The sequence below is a fragment of the Oenanthe melanoleuca genome, chromosome 5 (assembly GCF_029582105.1).
Source record: "Oenanthe melanoleuca isolate GR-GAL-2019-014 chromosome 5, OMel1.0, whole genome shotgun sequence".
NCBI classification, from domain to species: Eukaryota; Metazoa; Chordata; class Aves; order Passeriformes; family Muscicapidae; genus Oenanthe; species Oenanthe melanoleuca.
Genome location: NC_079339.1, coordinates 40,899,645 through 40,915,949, shown reverse-complemented (window position 1 = coordinate 40,915,949; position 16,305 = coordinate 40,899,645). Strand labels below are relative to the sequence as shown.

Here is a 16,305-nt window from a genome sequence, read left to right as displayed (position 1 = left end):
GCACTAGGTTGACCATGTTAAGAAATAAATTGCTTCATGAAGTGCAAAGGCAGTGCCTGTAATTTTACTACTCCTTAAAGGATTAGGGGCATGCCACCTGAAATCTGCTGAATTAGCAGACAACCAGACAGGACATTGCTCAGAAGGGTTATCAATGCAGCATCAAGATAATAATCATTTAAATATCTTGTGCTTTCCCATTTTTATGAAGTTTGAAATATGTTTTCCAATCCCATTCCCACTCCCCAGTTCTCACTCGCCACTCCCTGTCTAGTCCAGCCTGATGAGAGGTGCAGAGTGCCACCATGTAGGAAAGCACAGCCTGTGATCCACTGCTCATTCCTTCACAGCCAGTGGTTAGAGTAGATCAAAATACATGGCGGAGCTCACCAATTTTGGTCGTCGTGGCGGGTCTCGAAGTCAAGTGGTGATGCGGTGTAGCATCATCTTATGGTGACAGGATGGACCATGGGGAAGAGAATGGGGACAAGAGAAGAAATGTATCTGAAAGAAGTTCCTGTCCCCAAAGAGGGCCCTAGCTAACTAAGCAACAGTAAATGGAGAGGTGTAACACACAGACATGTGGAAGTGGGCTGCACATCCCTTGTGCTCCTCACTCTCAGATTTGTAAATGGAAAATTAGGATTTGATCAGGGTGGAGTAACTGCAGTGATGAAGAGATGAGAAATAAAAATGGGGGGTATCCTTCCCCTGGAAAGTGTTGAAACACCTGATGCCATATTCTGCATCTCGGGAGGTTTTAAACTTGCCAGAGGCAACATATGTATATTAAAACATCAATAAACATGCACTGAAGCCACACATCCTCAGAATGTAAACAGAGCTTTTACTCTCATCTATGACAAAAATAGGGCCCAGTAACAGTATTTGTTAAGATATTAATCCCTCTCAGCCCAGCTCCTGTCTGAATTAGAGGAAATGGCACTGTATACTGTAGAAGGTCAAACTCCTGTCCCATACCATGTCCTCAGAGCTTGCTTTTCTTTTCTCTCCTGTTGTGCTTTGTATTTTTTAAGGGATATGCTGTAAGAAGTTTACTACACCATTTTCCCTTCTATGAATATGTTCCCTTCCTCTAGCACTATAACTCTGTCTGTATTGTCCCTGCCCCTAAAACTCAGACATGTCACTTCCTACTGCTTCCTTCTTCCCACCTCACTCATGGTAAGAGTGCCAAAGAGTAGAGGTAAGATGAGTAAAGAAGGGACTTATGTGTAAAGGGACTTATTTCATTTCACTAATCTTGAGATGTGATCCCTGAAAACAGATGGAAGATAACTGTCAGCTCAGTGTTCCATTTTAATTTCCATGCCTTTCTTCCCTTGAATTAATTTTGCATCTTTTTTCATCTTTTGCCAAAGGGAAGAAGGTGGAAGGTGGTGAGAAAGAAAAAAATTTGCTGCTCCAGGTAGGAGAACTACTCAAAGGATCAAAGGATAGGAGAGGGGTTCTCTCACTTGTACTGGAGGATTATGACTCAGTTCAGGAGGTCAACTATTCTAACCCAAGCTCATAGTATAGCTTTACAGGTCTGTCATATCTCTTGCATTATTTGCAAGAATGAAGAGTTAGTATATTAAACCTGGAAAAATGAGACCATGTCTCCAACTCTGGGCCTTCATCTGCATTTTCTAATGTTGAAAGAAAGTGTATATCAAGGAGGTGACCCTATTTTAAAAAAAAAAAAAAAAAAAAAAAAAAAAAGGAACTTTTATTTTTACTTTGGAGTCTTCACTGTCAAATGGTTTTCCAGACCAGGATTCATGCACTGCACCATGTGGTTAATGCTGGAAACCACACTAAAAATGTGTTTGCTAAAAGAACAATCACTTGTTGCAGTCACCTACCACCTGAAATTCCTCATTTTTGCTCTCAGATGGTGTACACGCGCATGGTAAAGACACCAGGGAAATGAATATGGAATGAGAAGAATCTTTGGAGAGAATATACACTTCATTCTCCCACCATATGTGTCTTCTGATCATTCTTTCATTGGAATTTAGCTGAAGCCTTTACTTCCCCTAAGTAAAATATATTTGGCCACTGAATTTTATTGAGGAACTATTTACATTAGTAAATAAATAAATTAGTGTGTAGTTCAATTCTTTTGTTTCCAAAGATAACACTTCCTACTGCTATATTAGTGTCATACTAAAGAAAAATTATGAGGTGTTTTGTAAGTATTCTGAATAGTTGAGTTTGTTTTTGAATAGTTGTTTTGTTTGCTCTCTCGCTGACTTCTTCATTTGAAAAACTGAATTCTAATTAAAAATACCACAGAGAAATCTGAAGTGTAACTTTTCTGTAGCGCTAGAAGAGGTTTTGGGCCTGATTTTGCAAATCCTAATTCTCAATAATAGTTCTTGCTTCAAAAGTACAGTCACTTACATCAAGGAGACTTTACAGGTAAGAGAGATTTGAATAATTAAGTACTTCTGGGATCAATCCTTTTGATGAGATGCTTCTGGGTCTTTATTAGCTCATTCAATTGCAGAACAGGTAACATCTGTGCCTTAGCAGACACCAAGTATTCTGCTAAGGAAATCTGCTGGATTTATGACTACTGAAGTTGAACAATTTAAGACTAACACTTCTTTTTATATTCACATATATAATCTCAGTGAAGTTAATAGCATTTTGTATTTTGCTTATTACTCATGCAGTTCAAGACTGTAAACCTGTGCTCTTAATATTATTTTAAACTAATTTATAGGATTTAAAAGCCCTTCAAAGCCAATAGTGATGCCACTTCAGAAAGATAATGTGTTACATTTGTTTTCCAAGAATGAACCATTCCACTATTATGAATAACAGAGCAGTTCCAAAGGAAGACCAAATCTATAGCATTCAAAAATGTCAATCAAAAAGTGTTTCATCTTACCTCAGCCAAGCCAAGAACTCACATGGGCAAGACAGCTATTCTGTGTGCCAGCTCTTTCATGAATCTATTCATTTATCCATCAGTTTGTCTTGCTCCATTTTGATAGGAACCTACCCTTTCACTCACCATCTTTACATAGTCTTCTGACAGAAGGCTTCCACGTTACATTAGTTGTGAGATGGATGACCAGATGGGTGAGCAGGCTGGTGAGCAGCTATATAAATTACTCATTCTTACATTTTTGTAAATTTGAGTGGTACCTAAGTTGCTGAAAATGCCTGTCTACCTCGGAATGAAGGCAACAAGTTATATTGCCTCAGTTGTTACACTGCACAGTGTCATTCCCTGACACATAGTGGTAAGACTGAATTTCCTTTCACTTTAGTAAATACATAGCTCTGTTCTTCTAGCCTGACCTCATCCAGTGCTTTGTGAGTGTCTGAATACTCAAATATTGTCTCTTTTAGACTCTAGTGCATGTGTGATTGTCTTTTAACAAAGCATCAATATCCACAAAAGGTAGACTTCAGTTCAAAACTTCTGGATGGATTACAAATGAAAGTGTTTTGGCATGCTTTTAAGCTCAAACTTGTAGAAGCTCAGACATAAAGTAAAAGATTTTGTGGAAAAGCAAAAAGGAAAAAAAAAAACCAAAAAAACCAACAAACCCACAACCAAACCAAAAGTAAAAAAGATGGGTTTCTCAAGCACATGAATTGCATCAAGGAGTTAGACATGCATCTGTTTTAACAAAGTTGAGGCAATCATTGTCTTTAGTGTTAAAGGGACTTTAGCAATTCAGACTTACCAAAAATTATTCTCTTTTTAGTGTTAAACTTTATTTATCTATTTTAGTTTGATCTTGTAAATTAATAGGGCAACCCACTGAGACTCAGTAGCATTTTCTGTTTACTATCATAAAATTTATTTACAATTTAGCTGAATTAACTGTTGATGATATACTGGTTGTAAAAAAAAAATTCTATTTTGCTTACACAAATATTTTTTCCTTAATTTCATTAATACTTTAGCTTTAATTTTAAACATTACACCTTTGTAGACCAAATCTGAAAAGTGAGCAACACTGCCAGCTCTCATTGAAGTTAATAGGAACTGAGTGCACACAGCAGTTTGCAGGATCAGGAGTCTCACATGAAAATATTTTGACTGGATTTAGCCACATCCTTCCTGACCTTAATTCATAAATCAATTTGTTAATTCAGCTGAGGTTAGAAATTTGAAACAGGACATAAATTATATTTTTCCAGTCCTACAAGAGATTGGTTTTCCTTCCTGGAAAATGCGTTAATAACCATAGTCTAAATCAGCACAGAAAATGCAAGATCTGAGTTCAAAGGTCACCCCCTTTTATTAGCAGTACTTTCATAAATGGAAACAAGAGAAGATTGTGCTCTGCTTTGTCTAGATTTCACAGCAAGGAATTAGTTACAGTGTTTTTTGGTTTTTTTTTTAATACCACATTTAGTAATAGAGGGAGATCTTCCTGACTCAAACTCCACTATATTACCAAAAACCTAGTTCAAGCCCTACTGAAATCAGCAAATTATTCTGTTACATTCAAGAGGCCTTAAAATGGGTTCTACATCCAAGACTTTTTTTTCTTCTCCAAATTTCTGACAAAAAAAAAAATTACTGCTCTGACACAAGTCCCATTTCAAAAGGTCATGGACTGTATGCAGAACTTTCACTCAAGCCATCTGGACTTCTTCATGTTAACAAGTTTTTTTTGTTGAACTGAAGCCAATTACTCCAGGCAAACCCACAAAATTAAGTAGCACTGCCTTAGACTAAGAATTTGATCCATATTTTAGATAAATATAATTTGAGTGTTCAAACAGTACTCCAGACATAGCATAAAAGCAACAGAACAATCATTTTCTCTGTCTCCCTCATATTAATTTAAATGAAAATGTTAAAAAATGTTTTCTTTACAACATTTTTTAAAATCATTTAATTATCTTAATACAATTAGGAAATACATAGCCATGGTGGCTAATCAGACTCATGATAAAAAAACAAAACAACTTAGAGGAAGTGTTTTAACAAGTAGATTTGAAAATCTATTAAGAAAACTTCAATAAAAAGATATAAATGTAGCTCAAGCCCAAATTAAAATAGGAAAATCATGCAGTGGTTAAATTGCCATAATACATGTTGTTTCTCTTCAATCTTCTTCATTTGGCCTTTTTTTTTTTTTTAGAAATCATCGCCTGGATTCTTCCTTGTTTGTCATTACTATTATAGCAAGCTTAGAATTTTGTCCCTTTAACTGCATTTTAATAGCAATGTATTATAGCATGATTTATCAACATATGGCAGGTGGAAGCTGACACAAATTATAATGAAAATTAAAACAGTCATTTATGCAGCACAGGCGATTATCATTTAAGAAACATTTATTTGCAGGCTTTAAAAATGAGAGTTTAGAATCAAATGGGTTTAAAATGAAAGTTTTAATGACTGTTACCTTTTTCCTGCAGCCACTCCTCTACAGGCCGGTTATATTTGAAGGGGATTTTCTGTTTTACCATTTGGAACCGTTCACTATCAGTGTTGCCTTTAAAGTTTAAAAAACAGCTTAAAAACAATCTGTAAAGTCAATGAAATAGTTAAAACATCCTAGATTTTTTTTGGTTTTTTATGACCTTATTTAGCTATAGATAAATAACTGCGCATGTGTGTACATATATATATATTTGAAAAGAGATTTATCTTTAGTAGAGTGGAGAATAGTTATACATCCAAGTGCCTGGGGTTCTGGAAGGTCAAAGAAATTAAATCCTACAAAAAAGATAACTCAGATTCTCCTCAGAGTATTTGTTTATCCAGATTGGTTAGAAGGCATGTGCAATTTGTCTGTGACGTGAGACCTTGTGTGAACTCAGTGCCACGAGTTAAAACATTTGATCAGATTCTGGATCTGATTGCAGATGGACATGGCACAATAAGTCAGTCATGTAAACACATAATTAGTAATAATTTGATAAACCTTCTTGTACTGGTAAAAGACACGTGTTAGGACTGGAAACCCAGTAAACAAAAAAAAAAAAAAAAAAAAAAAAAAAAAAGAAGAAAATATAAGAAATCGATGCCAAAAAGATGTAATAGAATTAGTTAAAAAAAACTCCAATCACCTAAGAATGGAAAGAGAAACAGGAAAAAAGAGAAGCAAAATTTGAAACGAGGAAGAACTGTTAATCAAGGATACATGAAGATTTCTGTTCAGTTACCAAAGACTTGGGCCTGTTGCCAGAATAAAACAAAAGCTTAGAAACTAATTTAAGTAAAAGCAGAAATAATTAGCCAAAATGTAAATTCTGGCAATTACAGTTCCATCGTTCCACGTTGATGGATAATAGAATCATCAATTAAAGTGTGCTTTGGTGGAAAGCTCCTATTACTTGCACAGAACAGAGAGGAACAGGATTCACACAAAGCCTCTGTCCAAATTCCCTAGTTACTGGAAAATTGTACAGGTGAGATGGAACCTTTAGTAGAAAGGAGCAGCTCAGTTTGATGGTGCTAGGATTGACAGTGAACAAGTGCCGTCATTCTGCTTTTTCATTTACTTCAGCTAAGTCACTTTCCAATTAATTCTAGTTTTTGCTTCAAGTTCTATTTTTACAAAAACTTTTCAGACAGACAGGCATAGGAGAAGTGCATTTTTTACATGCAACATTACAATACTGTAGATAAAGGATTAAGCCCACACCTTACTGAAGTAATGCTACCAAAAGCAGAAAATCAGTAGATTGTTGTGCTCAGTATGTTTTGAATAAAAAGTGGTCCAAGTCAGCAACTGCTCTGCACAATTTGCAGTATTACCTTTTAAATCCCACATATAAATATCCTAAGGGAGCTTCACATTTATCTAACTTTCTGAAAAAGATTCTGTAATCTTTTTCAATGTAAAGAGACACCAATGAAAAAAAAGCATAGTTAAAAAATAAGTCATATAAGTCCAGCCAGTCAGGAGCAGACACTGCCATACTGCAGGGAATATGACAGGTGAATCTCATGTGCTCAATCATCTTTACTGCATAGCTGCTGCTCAGAAATGCTGCCAGTCCAGGTGAGGTACCTGCTGACCACAGCTGTGCCCTCCAGCAGCACACCAGACACAGTCCCACAAGGATTCATATCACCTTATCCTAAGGGGTATTTGTAAAGAGCATCATCTATGTCACTGTAAGGAAAACAGCAATTTGCATTTGGTTTAGTATCTCCAACTATAACTATGAACATTAAGGAGCCTTGCTGCTTATCTGGAGTACCAGGTAAAAAAGAAGCATTTAAGAACAACTGGCCCAATTACTTATTACCTTCCTGAAAATTTTACCGTCCATAGAACACATTAATTGTGGGAAACAGGTATTCCCCATTGTAGCAATATCTAATTAAGCACCAGCTGACATACATTATTGCTCCAGTTTCTCTGTTGCACCTCAGATGCCTGCCATATACAACTGGTTACTCAGAGAAACTAGAATGAAAAGATAAAATTCAGAACACTCCCTCAGTCATTTGTCAAGTCATATTTAACAATGTACTGTGGTGACTTGGAGTCATTTACAGACATGAATTTACCTTTAAGTACATTCCCAGCTCTCATAATTCATATCAGCACCACCAAAAACTCAATTCTGTACTTCTATGAATACATAAGCCTAAACAGAAAATTTGAATCATGTTCAATGCAGCAGCCAAGAAAAAGTTGATAAAGAGGAGCTAAGTTAATATAAACAACAAAAACAAAGAAAAAACTTTACCTAAAGAGACAGTAATATTTTAAAAAAATTATATTTGATCTGTTTATTAATAATAAACTGAAGACTAATGTAAGCTGAGGTCATGCAGATCAGTTGTTTTTCCAATTTCTTAACCCAAGTGACAGCTTCCTTTCCTGCAAATTCTGCCATTCATTTAAGCCTAAGGCAAGCTTACACTCACAGGACAGGGAAGTAGACCCATTGGTTTGGGGAGAACAAAAACAAAATTAAGTCAAGCTTGATACAAAATCAATGCCTATTTTAAGATCAGTTAGCAAGACATTCAGCTTAGACCTCTTCTCAATACACTAATCCATGCCTATCAAAATAGTTAAATCTCATAAATGCAATCATAAAAATTCTGCATCTCCTTAAAGACTTTTTTTTGTTTAGTTGCAGTGTGCCTAATTTTTTTATTTTTTTTTTATGTAAAGAAAGAGCACTAGGTCCTGAAAAACCCTCAGAAGGCATTTCAAATGCACTTAAAGACTTAAATTTCTCTCTCAACTCAGACTTAAACACTTAGAAAGAGGCTGCTACTACTATCTACATAGTATGTGATAAAGATAGACACAGTTTTGGTAAAAATGGGGGTTATTCCCCACTTTATAGAGTATGTTCTGAACTAGGACTATGAATGCATTGATATTATAACTTTGATGGGCAGGCACATTTTCTATAGCTACAAAGAAATTCTGTAACACTATTTACAACACTATTTACTGTCTTCATCCAGTATTGGTATGCACATAAGTAACCTTTAACTGGTGGCAGTGAGGTATTTTTCAGAATGAAGAAAGTTCAGAGGAGCACACTGAAAAGAAAAAAATGTGGTGAATTGAAATTCTTCTGAAATAGGGCATCTGACAAGAGCAGGCCAACAAGACTAAGGTAAAAAAAGTAAGTGAGACAATCAAAAAAGACCTGACAATGAAAAACGTGTTTCTTACAGTTCTAGACCTTCAAGAAAGCCAGAAATGACAACTATTCCCCACCACATCTTTAAAAAAATTTTTTTAAAAAATCAGGTTTAATTTAATTATGTTGTTTTTATGTAGATATATTCAGCAAGATTAAAATACATATAAAAGTCACACCTTTAAAAGTGATGAAAAATTGAAGGGCATTAGAAATTCAATTAGGGTTATATTGCAACATTAGTATCTGATCTATTCTTTTTTTTGGTTTGATTTTAAATTTTATTTCAGACATAACTAAGAATGATTTTAAAAAACATGTGCATGAGAATGTGTTCACTCATATACCCCATTACAACAGTGAGCTACAGAACAACTTTTCATTGTTAAGTGCTTAGAATAGTCATTAAATATAACGAATAGAACCACAGAATTATTAAATTAATACTGATTTGGAGTTGTGCTTTAAAAAATAAACACAACATTTGATATGAGAGCTCAAAAAGGAAATATCATGGTTTGCAACATGTAAGTAAGTAATGTAAGTTCAGCATGAAGGAAGCTTATTGAACCTCTCACAGCTGAGGTAAGATGTGATTAAAGGTGTTTCTCGTCCATCTTCATACACAGAAATTTTCAGTAACAATCCTTTTGTGACCTCAATGCAATTTCTTTCTATAGTTGAATGATACACACATTCAAACAACCCTTTCATGTAAGTAATGTAGATCCTCTCTTTTTTTCCTTTTGAGTCTAGATTTTCCAAGCTGTTCTTCAGATGGAGTGATTTAAATTTATTTCAGAAAGTACCACTAATAGCATAATTCTTCTGCATTCAGAAGCAATGTGGGTCTCCAAGGTTGCAGGATATAATTTTTTATAGTAAAATCGTGCTGATTGGTTTTGCTACTTGTGATTTACTAAATATTTTCCTCCCATAGTTTCTAGCTGCTTAAATGATTCAAGTACCAATAAAAAAGGCTCATTTTAAATAAGTTTCCTCTTTTTTCCTTCACCCATATAACAAATTCTTGCATATCAATACAACTTAGATCTGCTCAACAACTTCTAAAGAACTGTGCCTCATAAACACATTATTTTTCCTATTTTTTATTCCTTTTTCATGTAAAAATTCTAAAGCCAACTGTGAAGACTAAGATTAAAAGGATTCTTTTGTGCCATTTAGGACTTATATGCACAATCAGTAAAAATTCCACTGCATGTCCTAAGTTTTTCAACAAACTGATAAGCAATCAGATTTTATGACCTCAAGGATTTTAATGGCAACATTTTGAAATCTTCTAGATTCTTGAATCTTGGTTAACCTGAATATTCAAAATATTTCAAATACCATGGTCATTCCAGAGGACCAAATACTTTGATGAGAAATATGGCAGAAGTGCTCTAAGTTTTTGGGTTTTTTTTTGGATTGTCCCTCTTTTTCCAAAGGAAATGTGGAATCCAGTCATAAAAATAAGAGCCTACAGGTTAAATATGATCAGTTGCCAGTATTCTTTTTTCTGAAGCCCTCAGTATCCCTGCTTCACAGACCACACTGATAAATAGATCAGATTCACTTTGAACTTCAACTTTTGATAATCTTCAATTCAGACCAAACTAAAATAGAAAAAAAATCAAAAGAATTTGCTTGTGCTGATCACTACTGGCAGTTCCCACAGGAAATACTTTTTATGCAGGGCAATAGTCCAGGGAACACAGTTTAAATTTGCCCATGGGCAAAGCAGAATTTTCTTCCAAAACCCTTGAGTGCTAGAAGATGTTTTTCTTTTCTGCTGATGGTTTCTTTAAGAAAACAAACAACTTTTATTGCATTAAGCTTATTTCTAAACCAAAATAGAATATTAAGCCAAAGAAAGGACAAGAACAATTGAAACTCTGAAAAATCTTGCTTCTTGGCCTAGACCAATCAGAATGATTTACTACCTCTTAGGTGTGAAAGAGAAAAACTGAAAGGTTCCAGCAAATTGCACTGGGCAGAAAGAAAGTACTTGCTTTTAGGTGGAATATTAATCCATCCTGATATGTTGTCAAATCTGTGAAGATGCTGAAAAGAATACCATAAAAAACAACTCATCTGATCTAAATTATTGTCTAAGGCTGTTCTATGAAGCAGAATTTTCTTCCTTGCTTCAAAGTCTCTAAAAAGAATGAGACATTTTATCTAATGAGCAGTTAGTTAGTGAAAGATGCTACAGTGATACTAATGATTTAAAGAAACATCTTGAGATCATTGTTCAAGCTTTAAAATGTTTCTATCATTTCTCCCTTATTGTAGATGGAATTTCAGTAGGAAGAAGGCTTGTAAACAGCTAGTGTTTGATAGCTCAGTTCACCCAGCAGCCCTTAATGCCAGCTCCCTTTGGGTTTTTATGGATGCCCATAATCTCACTAAGATTTACACTCACTTAATTGACATCATCATGGGAGAGAAGTAGCCTGCTGCAGCATGAAAAGTGTATATTTTATGGCTAAATGCTCTACTAACATAAACTGACTCAGTTCAATCCAAGACCAAAACTCTCCTAGGGCTGATGCTGTGTGCCCTGGGAAAGGAGACTTGCATGCATCATGGAGAAGCTACATCCCCCTCTCTGATAAAGGGAACAAAAGTTTCCAAAGTGTGTTTGTGATTGGCAGACTGAGCCTCCTTAACCACTTCTGTTTTCAGGCAGCTGCACTTAAAAATTTACAGTATACTGAATTGCCCCATTTTCACATTTCCTTAAGGACATATTTTGTTTTAAATACTACAAAGTACAACCAATATTTGTTTATAGCTTGTATTCAAGCTATTGTAGTCTATTAGTAAAGGAATAGAATCTATTTTTAAGACTAGACCTTCCTCCATACATCATAAAGGAATAACAACACTTACAATCAAGTCTTAGCATCAGGTCTGTTTATGTATTGATGTTTCTTTTGTTGTGTTACTGTAAGACCATATTGTGGTTTATGTTATATAACATAGGGAATGGTTGTACTACAATCCAAACATGTAAAAAATCTCTACTTACTGTGGCTTTAGAAAACACTTGAAAAATGTCCAAACCTGAAACCACAGATGTGACTTATACAAAAATGAAACAGGATGGCCATGCTAAACAAAATAATTATGAGGCAGATGATCTGGAATCTTTGTAACTATCACAAGCTGTCCCTCTAAAAACTCTTGTAAAGCTTCAGTTTTGCCTTGTATTACAGAAGTGCTATAGAAAATTAATTCAAATTTGGGATTTTATTTCCTTTGAGTGAATTGAAAAATAGACAAGTCATAGCATTGTTCAGCTTTGCTTCAGTTGTTGGATATTATATTTTTTCCTCTGCCTTCACTGTTCAATAAAGTTGCATCTTTTGCTATTGAGTTCTCATTTTATTTCTTGTCCTCATTTTCCCCTTAGTCCTGGATGCCCTTGACTTTATCTTCAATTCCCCCTGATCACATTGTTTGCTGGGAGCAACACCTTTTATTCTGTCCATCTCACTGTGGACTGTAGTTAAAAGCTGACCTTCACACTGCAACCCTCCTTAGCTCACTGCCCTCATGACAAGAAACAACAAGATCTCAGTAATATAAGTACTAAAAATATGAGAGAGAATTAGCAAGCAAGACTCCAACAGTAAAAGTTATTCAAGCAACTGGAACTGCTAAGTCTCTAGTGCTTCAACCAAAAGCTTTACAATGCCACCCCTCTCTATTTTATCAGATCTTATTTAGCCTAAAAAACTTGGGGTTCTAATTCAAACTAAAGCTCCATTCAGACCAAAATAATTGGAAAATTCAGAAGAAAATTAGGAGATAGGAGTTTAAATGTTTGTGCAGGAGGTACAGCTAACATGGACCACAATGATACTAATAAGACTAAGAAAGACTTGAAGAAGTCATCTAATTCAATGCTCTGCCCCAGGACTAGATCAGTAACATTTCAACCTCCCTTAGATTAGTATTTCAATCCTGTTTTGGATGACTGAGAAAATAAGTGCCTTACCCTCGACAATCTAACACAGAAGCACAATAGGAGCAAAACAAAACTCAGACTAACAAAGGTGGAAGAAGGTTAATCAAACATTTCCAAGCATTCAGAAGAAAAAAAATATTGTGAAAAATGCCACTCACATCCTATTTTATATGTGCATATTATGCTGAATCACTTCAGCCCTGTAGAAGCTGAGGCCATGGGCATGAAATAAAAGGAATTGGCTTTAGTGCTCATTTGAGCTATGTTGGAAAACTGAACTAGTGTACAGCACAGAGAAAGCAGTTACCAGTTCAACCTCTGGAAAAATATGAAACAATTTGGGTGTCTACATTACTAGATGTTTGAAATGTTTTTTATGGAATGTGTAAATTACTGTGTTTTTTTCACTGACCAGATCCAAATTGAGCCCCATGTCAGACAGCCAAGGCTGAAGTGTCTATTAAAGAAAAACTGAAACTACATATTGATCTTTCCATTTTAAGCAAGAAAAAAAAAAATCATTTTGCAGGAAGAAATCAGAGGTTGGAATAAAATCCAGTGCTATTGTCCCCACATCCCACTTCTTTATTCCCCTGTGAAAAGTAAGGATGTGATTTATATTGCCCAGTGGGAACAAGCAGCAATAATCAAATACCAAACCCACTTTATTTTTATTGATACTTTAAATTCTATTAACTCTCATTTATCTAGAGGTTGTTTATCTGTTTTGTGCATTAGGCAAAGACAGGACAGAGAAACATTAATCTGATTTACATATTTGGGGTTAGACACTGGAATTGCATGAGTGTACCTATTTGCTTCCAGGAGCAATGTGATACTGAAAACGGCCTGTGCAGGGTGCATGATCTAAAGTAAGAAAACTTGTGGCTTTAAACCTGCTTCTTGAAGGGTCAGTGGCTTGCCACCACAGCCCTGCAAACAAGGGCAGCTCAGTTCCAGCAGACCAGCAGTCTCTTCCTTCGTGCTGGTAGCTATGGAACTGGATTGACTCCACTAGAAACCTTCAGATGTTTCTGAATCTCATTTCCATATGTGGGAGATATGAGGAGTTAAATGCACAAATAGAGAGAGCATGTGAAGCCCTTTCCCATTAATACAGTGCTACTGTAGGGAAGCTGATCAGTCAGTAACAATAATGAGAGTAATGCCTATAAGGTCCTTAGTCAAATGTCACTGATGAGGGCTGGAAAGCTAACCAATTACAAATAAGTGAATGACAAAAACTCTATGGAAGGGGCAAGTTCTCTAGGGTGACTGCCAGGAAATAATTAAAAGCATGTAAGAAACTGATGAAAGAAGAAATTTATTAAGAAGCACTTCCTATCAAGATTGCATATTAGACAGTGCTACCATATCCTCAGGGAAATTCTTGAATTATTTAAAATTTTACTTGAAAAAGCAGTGGGGGATATCAGTTTATTACAGAATGAAGTAAATGAGAGCAAACAGACCTTTCCCATTTATAATTGCTACAAATCATGAAATCAATTCTTCTGTTTGCATCAGTTTGAAAAAGGGAAAAGAGAATTCTAGGATTCTGTGGTAACCCAATAAGTCTTCTTAAAGACAGATGCTATTCACAAAATTGTGCCATGACCAAGAGCACCAGGTACTCAAGAAATAGCAAAGATGCAAACCCATTGACCCAGAAAGGCTCCCATGTTCAGTGAATTGTAGAATATTTTCTAAGTCACCAAAGATAAGGATAATTGGAGCTCTATCCTCAGTTTACTGATGGGAAAAACTGAGCTGCAGAGTGGTAAAAGCATTACCCAAGATCACAGAGAAAGCACAAAGCTGGGATGCATAAACTTCTGACTCCCAGTTCCACTACTGGCACCTTTCATTTCTGACCATCCTTTCACACAGTTGCTCTACTTCAGATTGTAGCATTGGATTTTAATGACTTCATGCTTTCCAGTGCCTTTAGCAAGCAGGGAGAAGGCTGATGTGGATGCATAAACCCCTTCTGTCACTGCATGTCAGCATGTCAACCTGGGATTACAGCTGGCACTGTTCTTTCTGCAGGCAATGTGATCAGAAAAGCACAAAGTTGTTCAAGCCTGTGATCCCTCAGGACAGATGTTTGTTTGCTCATTCTTACTGTGCACACATGTGTGTTTATGAGAGAGAGATAGGGACAGAAGGAGAGTTGGGGAGAGAGAGACAAGAAATAAAACATAAAAACTCTATTTGACCACGAGAACTGAACTAGAACTAACCCAGGAGAGAAATGTAAATACATTAATGTCTGGGAACTCACTGCATTGTGCTGTGCAGCAGGATTTTTTTTACCCTGAGTCTCCATCTGAGAAATATTTCTCCATCCTTCTCTGCACTACATTAGACAGCTGCATTTGATGTACCATCAAATGGTTTGCTATGGCTGAAGCAATTGTTTGGATGGGCTTTGAGCAATGTGGTCTAGTGGAAGGTGTCCCTGCCCATGGCAGGGGGTTTGGGACAAGATGATCTTAAAGGTCTCTTCCTTTAAGCAAAGGAGAAATTTACCAGACATCATTGTTGATAAGGTTTATGCTTGGTACCTGGACCTCACAGAACCATGGACACAAACAGATGAGAACAGCTCAAAATATCTGAGGATTCAGTCAGGATACACATGCTGTGTGAACAGCTCAATACTTTGGCATAGAATCGTTGGGAAGATCAAGCTATCAGGATATACCTATATGTCTTAGTATGTAATCACTATTCATGGAAAATGGCTGGGGGTCAAAGAAATACATGGGAAAACACATGGATTGTATCTGTTTTGCACCATAGTATCTCAGGCACTGGGACTCAAAGGCCTGTGGTAAATATATGAATGCAACACCAATACTTAGGGATATTCTTCAGCCCAGGGTTCTTAAATCAGATACCAGGTGAGAAGGTGAGAACAACTAGGCAGATACATCTATGCCCTATGGATACTGTATCTTGGAATATTTTAAATACTGACATAGAGCAAATCTAGGACTGGGAAATCATTAAGCTCATCTCTTTAAGAGTTTCAGTTTATGGTGTACTACCACTGACAAAGGTTAATGCAACTTTTCCTAGGCATTCATTCTGTGTTGCAAGAATTTATTTTGCAAAGAACCCTAGTCAATAAAACTAAGCTAAGAGGAAAGAACTGAGATTTGAAAATCAATACCATTGATGGAAAAAGAATCAGAGAAATAGAGAAAAATTACAGATGCCACTAAATTACCTAGGTTTTGGTTTGTTATGGTTTAAATTTGGGTGAGCAGTAGGGTTACAATGCAGCAAAGTAACTTCACCAGCTGCAGAGAAGTGGGAGTATTTCCACACAATCATGTCTTCCTGAATAAATTAATGAGGGGAAATAAAGGAACCATTTGCTTTCCAACTGAGAAATATAAACGTAATTACTGTAGATATGATACAAACATAGACAGCTTATTTGACTTCATATTTCAGATCACAAACAAAATGCAAAAGTAGGGCAATTGTTTTAGAAGGACTTCTTTCAGGGCATATTTTTGTTGTTGCCATGGTGGGTTACTGTAATTCTCTGGAGCATCAGACACTTGAAAGGTCTCAGACTCAACTTGATTAGATGAACAATCAGGCTCTGAGAAGACAGAATAGAATCCCAATCCAGGATCATTGGAAAGAAGTGTCATTTTGACCATTAAAGCAAATTTTCTTCTAAAGTATTTGGTATTCATCTG

General features: G+C 35.9%; 1 protein-coding gene across 1 annotated transcript in view; it reads right to left on the bottom strand.

The window, feature by feature from the left end:
* The window catches only part of NRXN3 (neurexin 3), an 876,168-nt gene that overhangs the window by 107,050 nt on the left and 752,813 nt on the right, over positions 1 to 16,305 (bottom strand). The window contains 1 exon segment of the mRNA XM_056493583.1: positions 5,391 to 5,480. Coding sequence (XP_056349558.1) covers positions 5,391 to 5,480 — 90 coding nt within the window.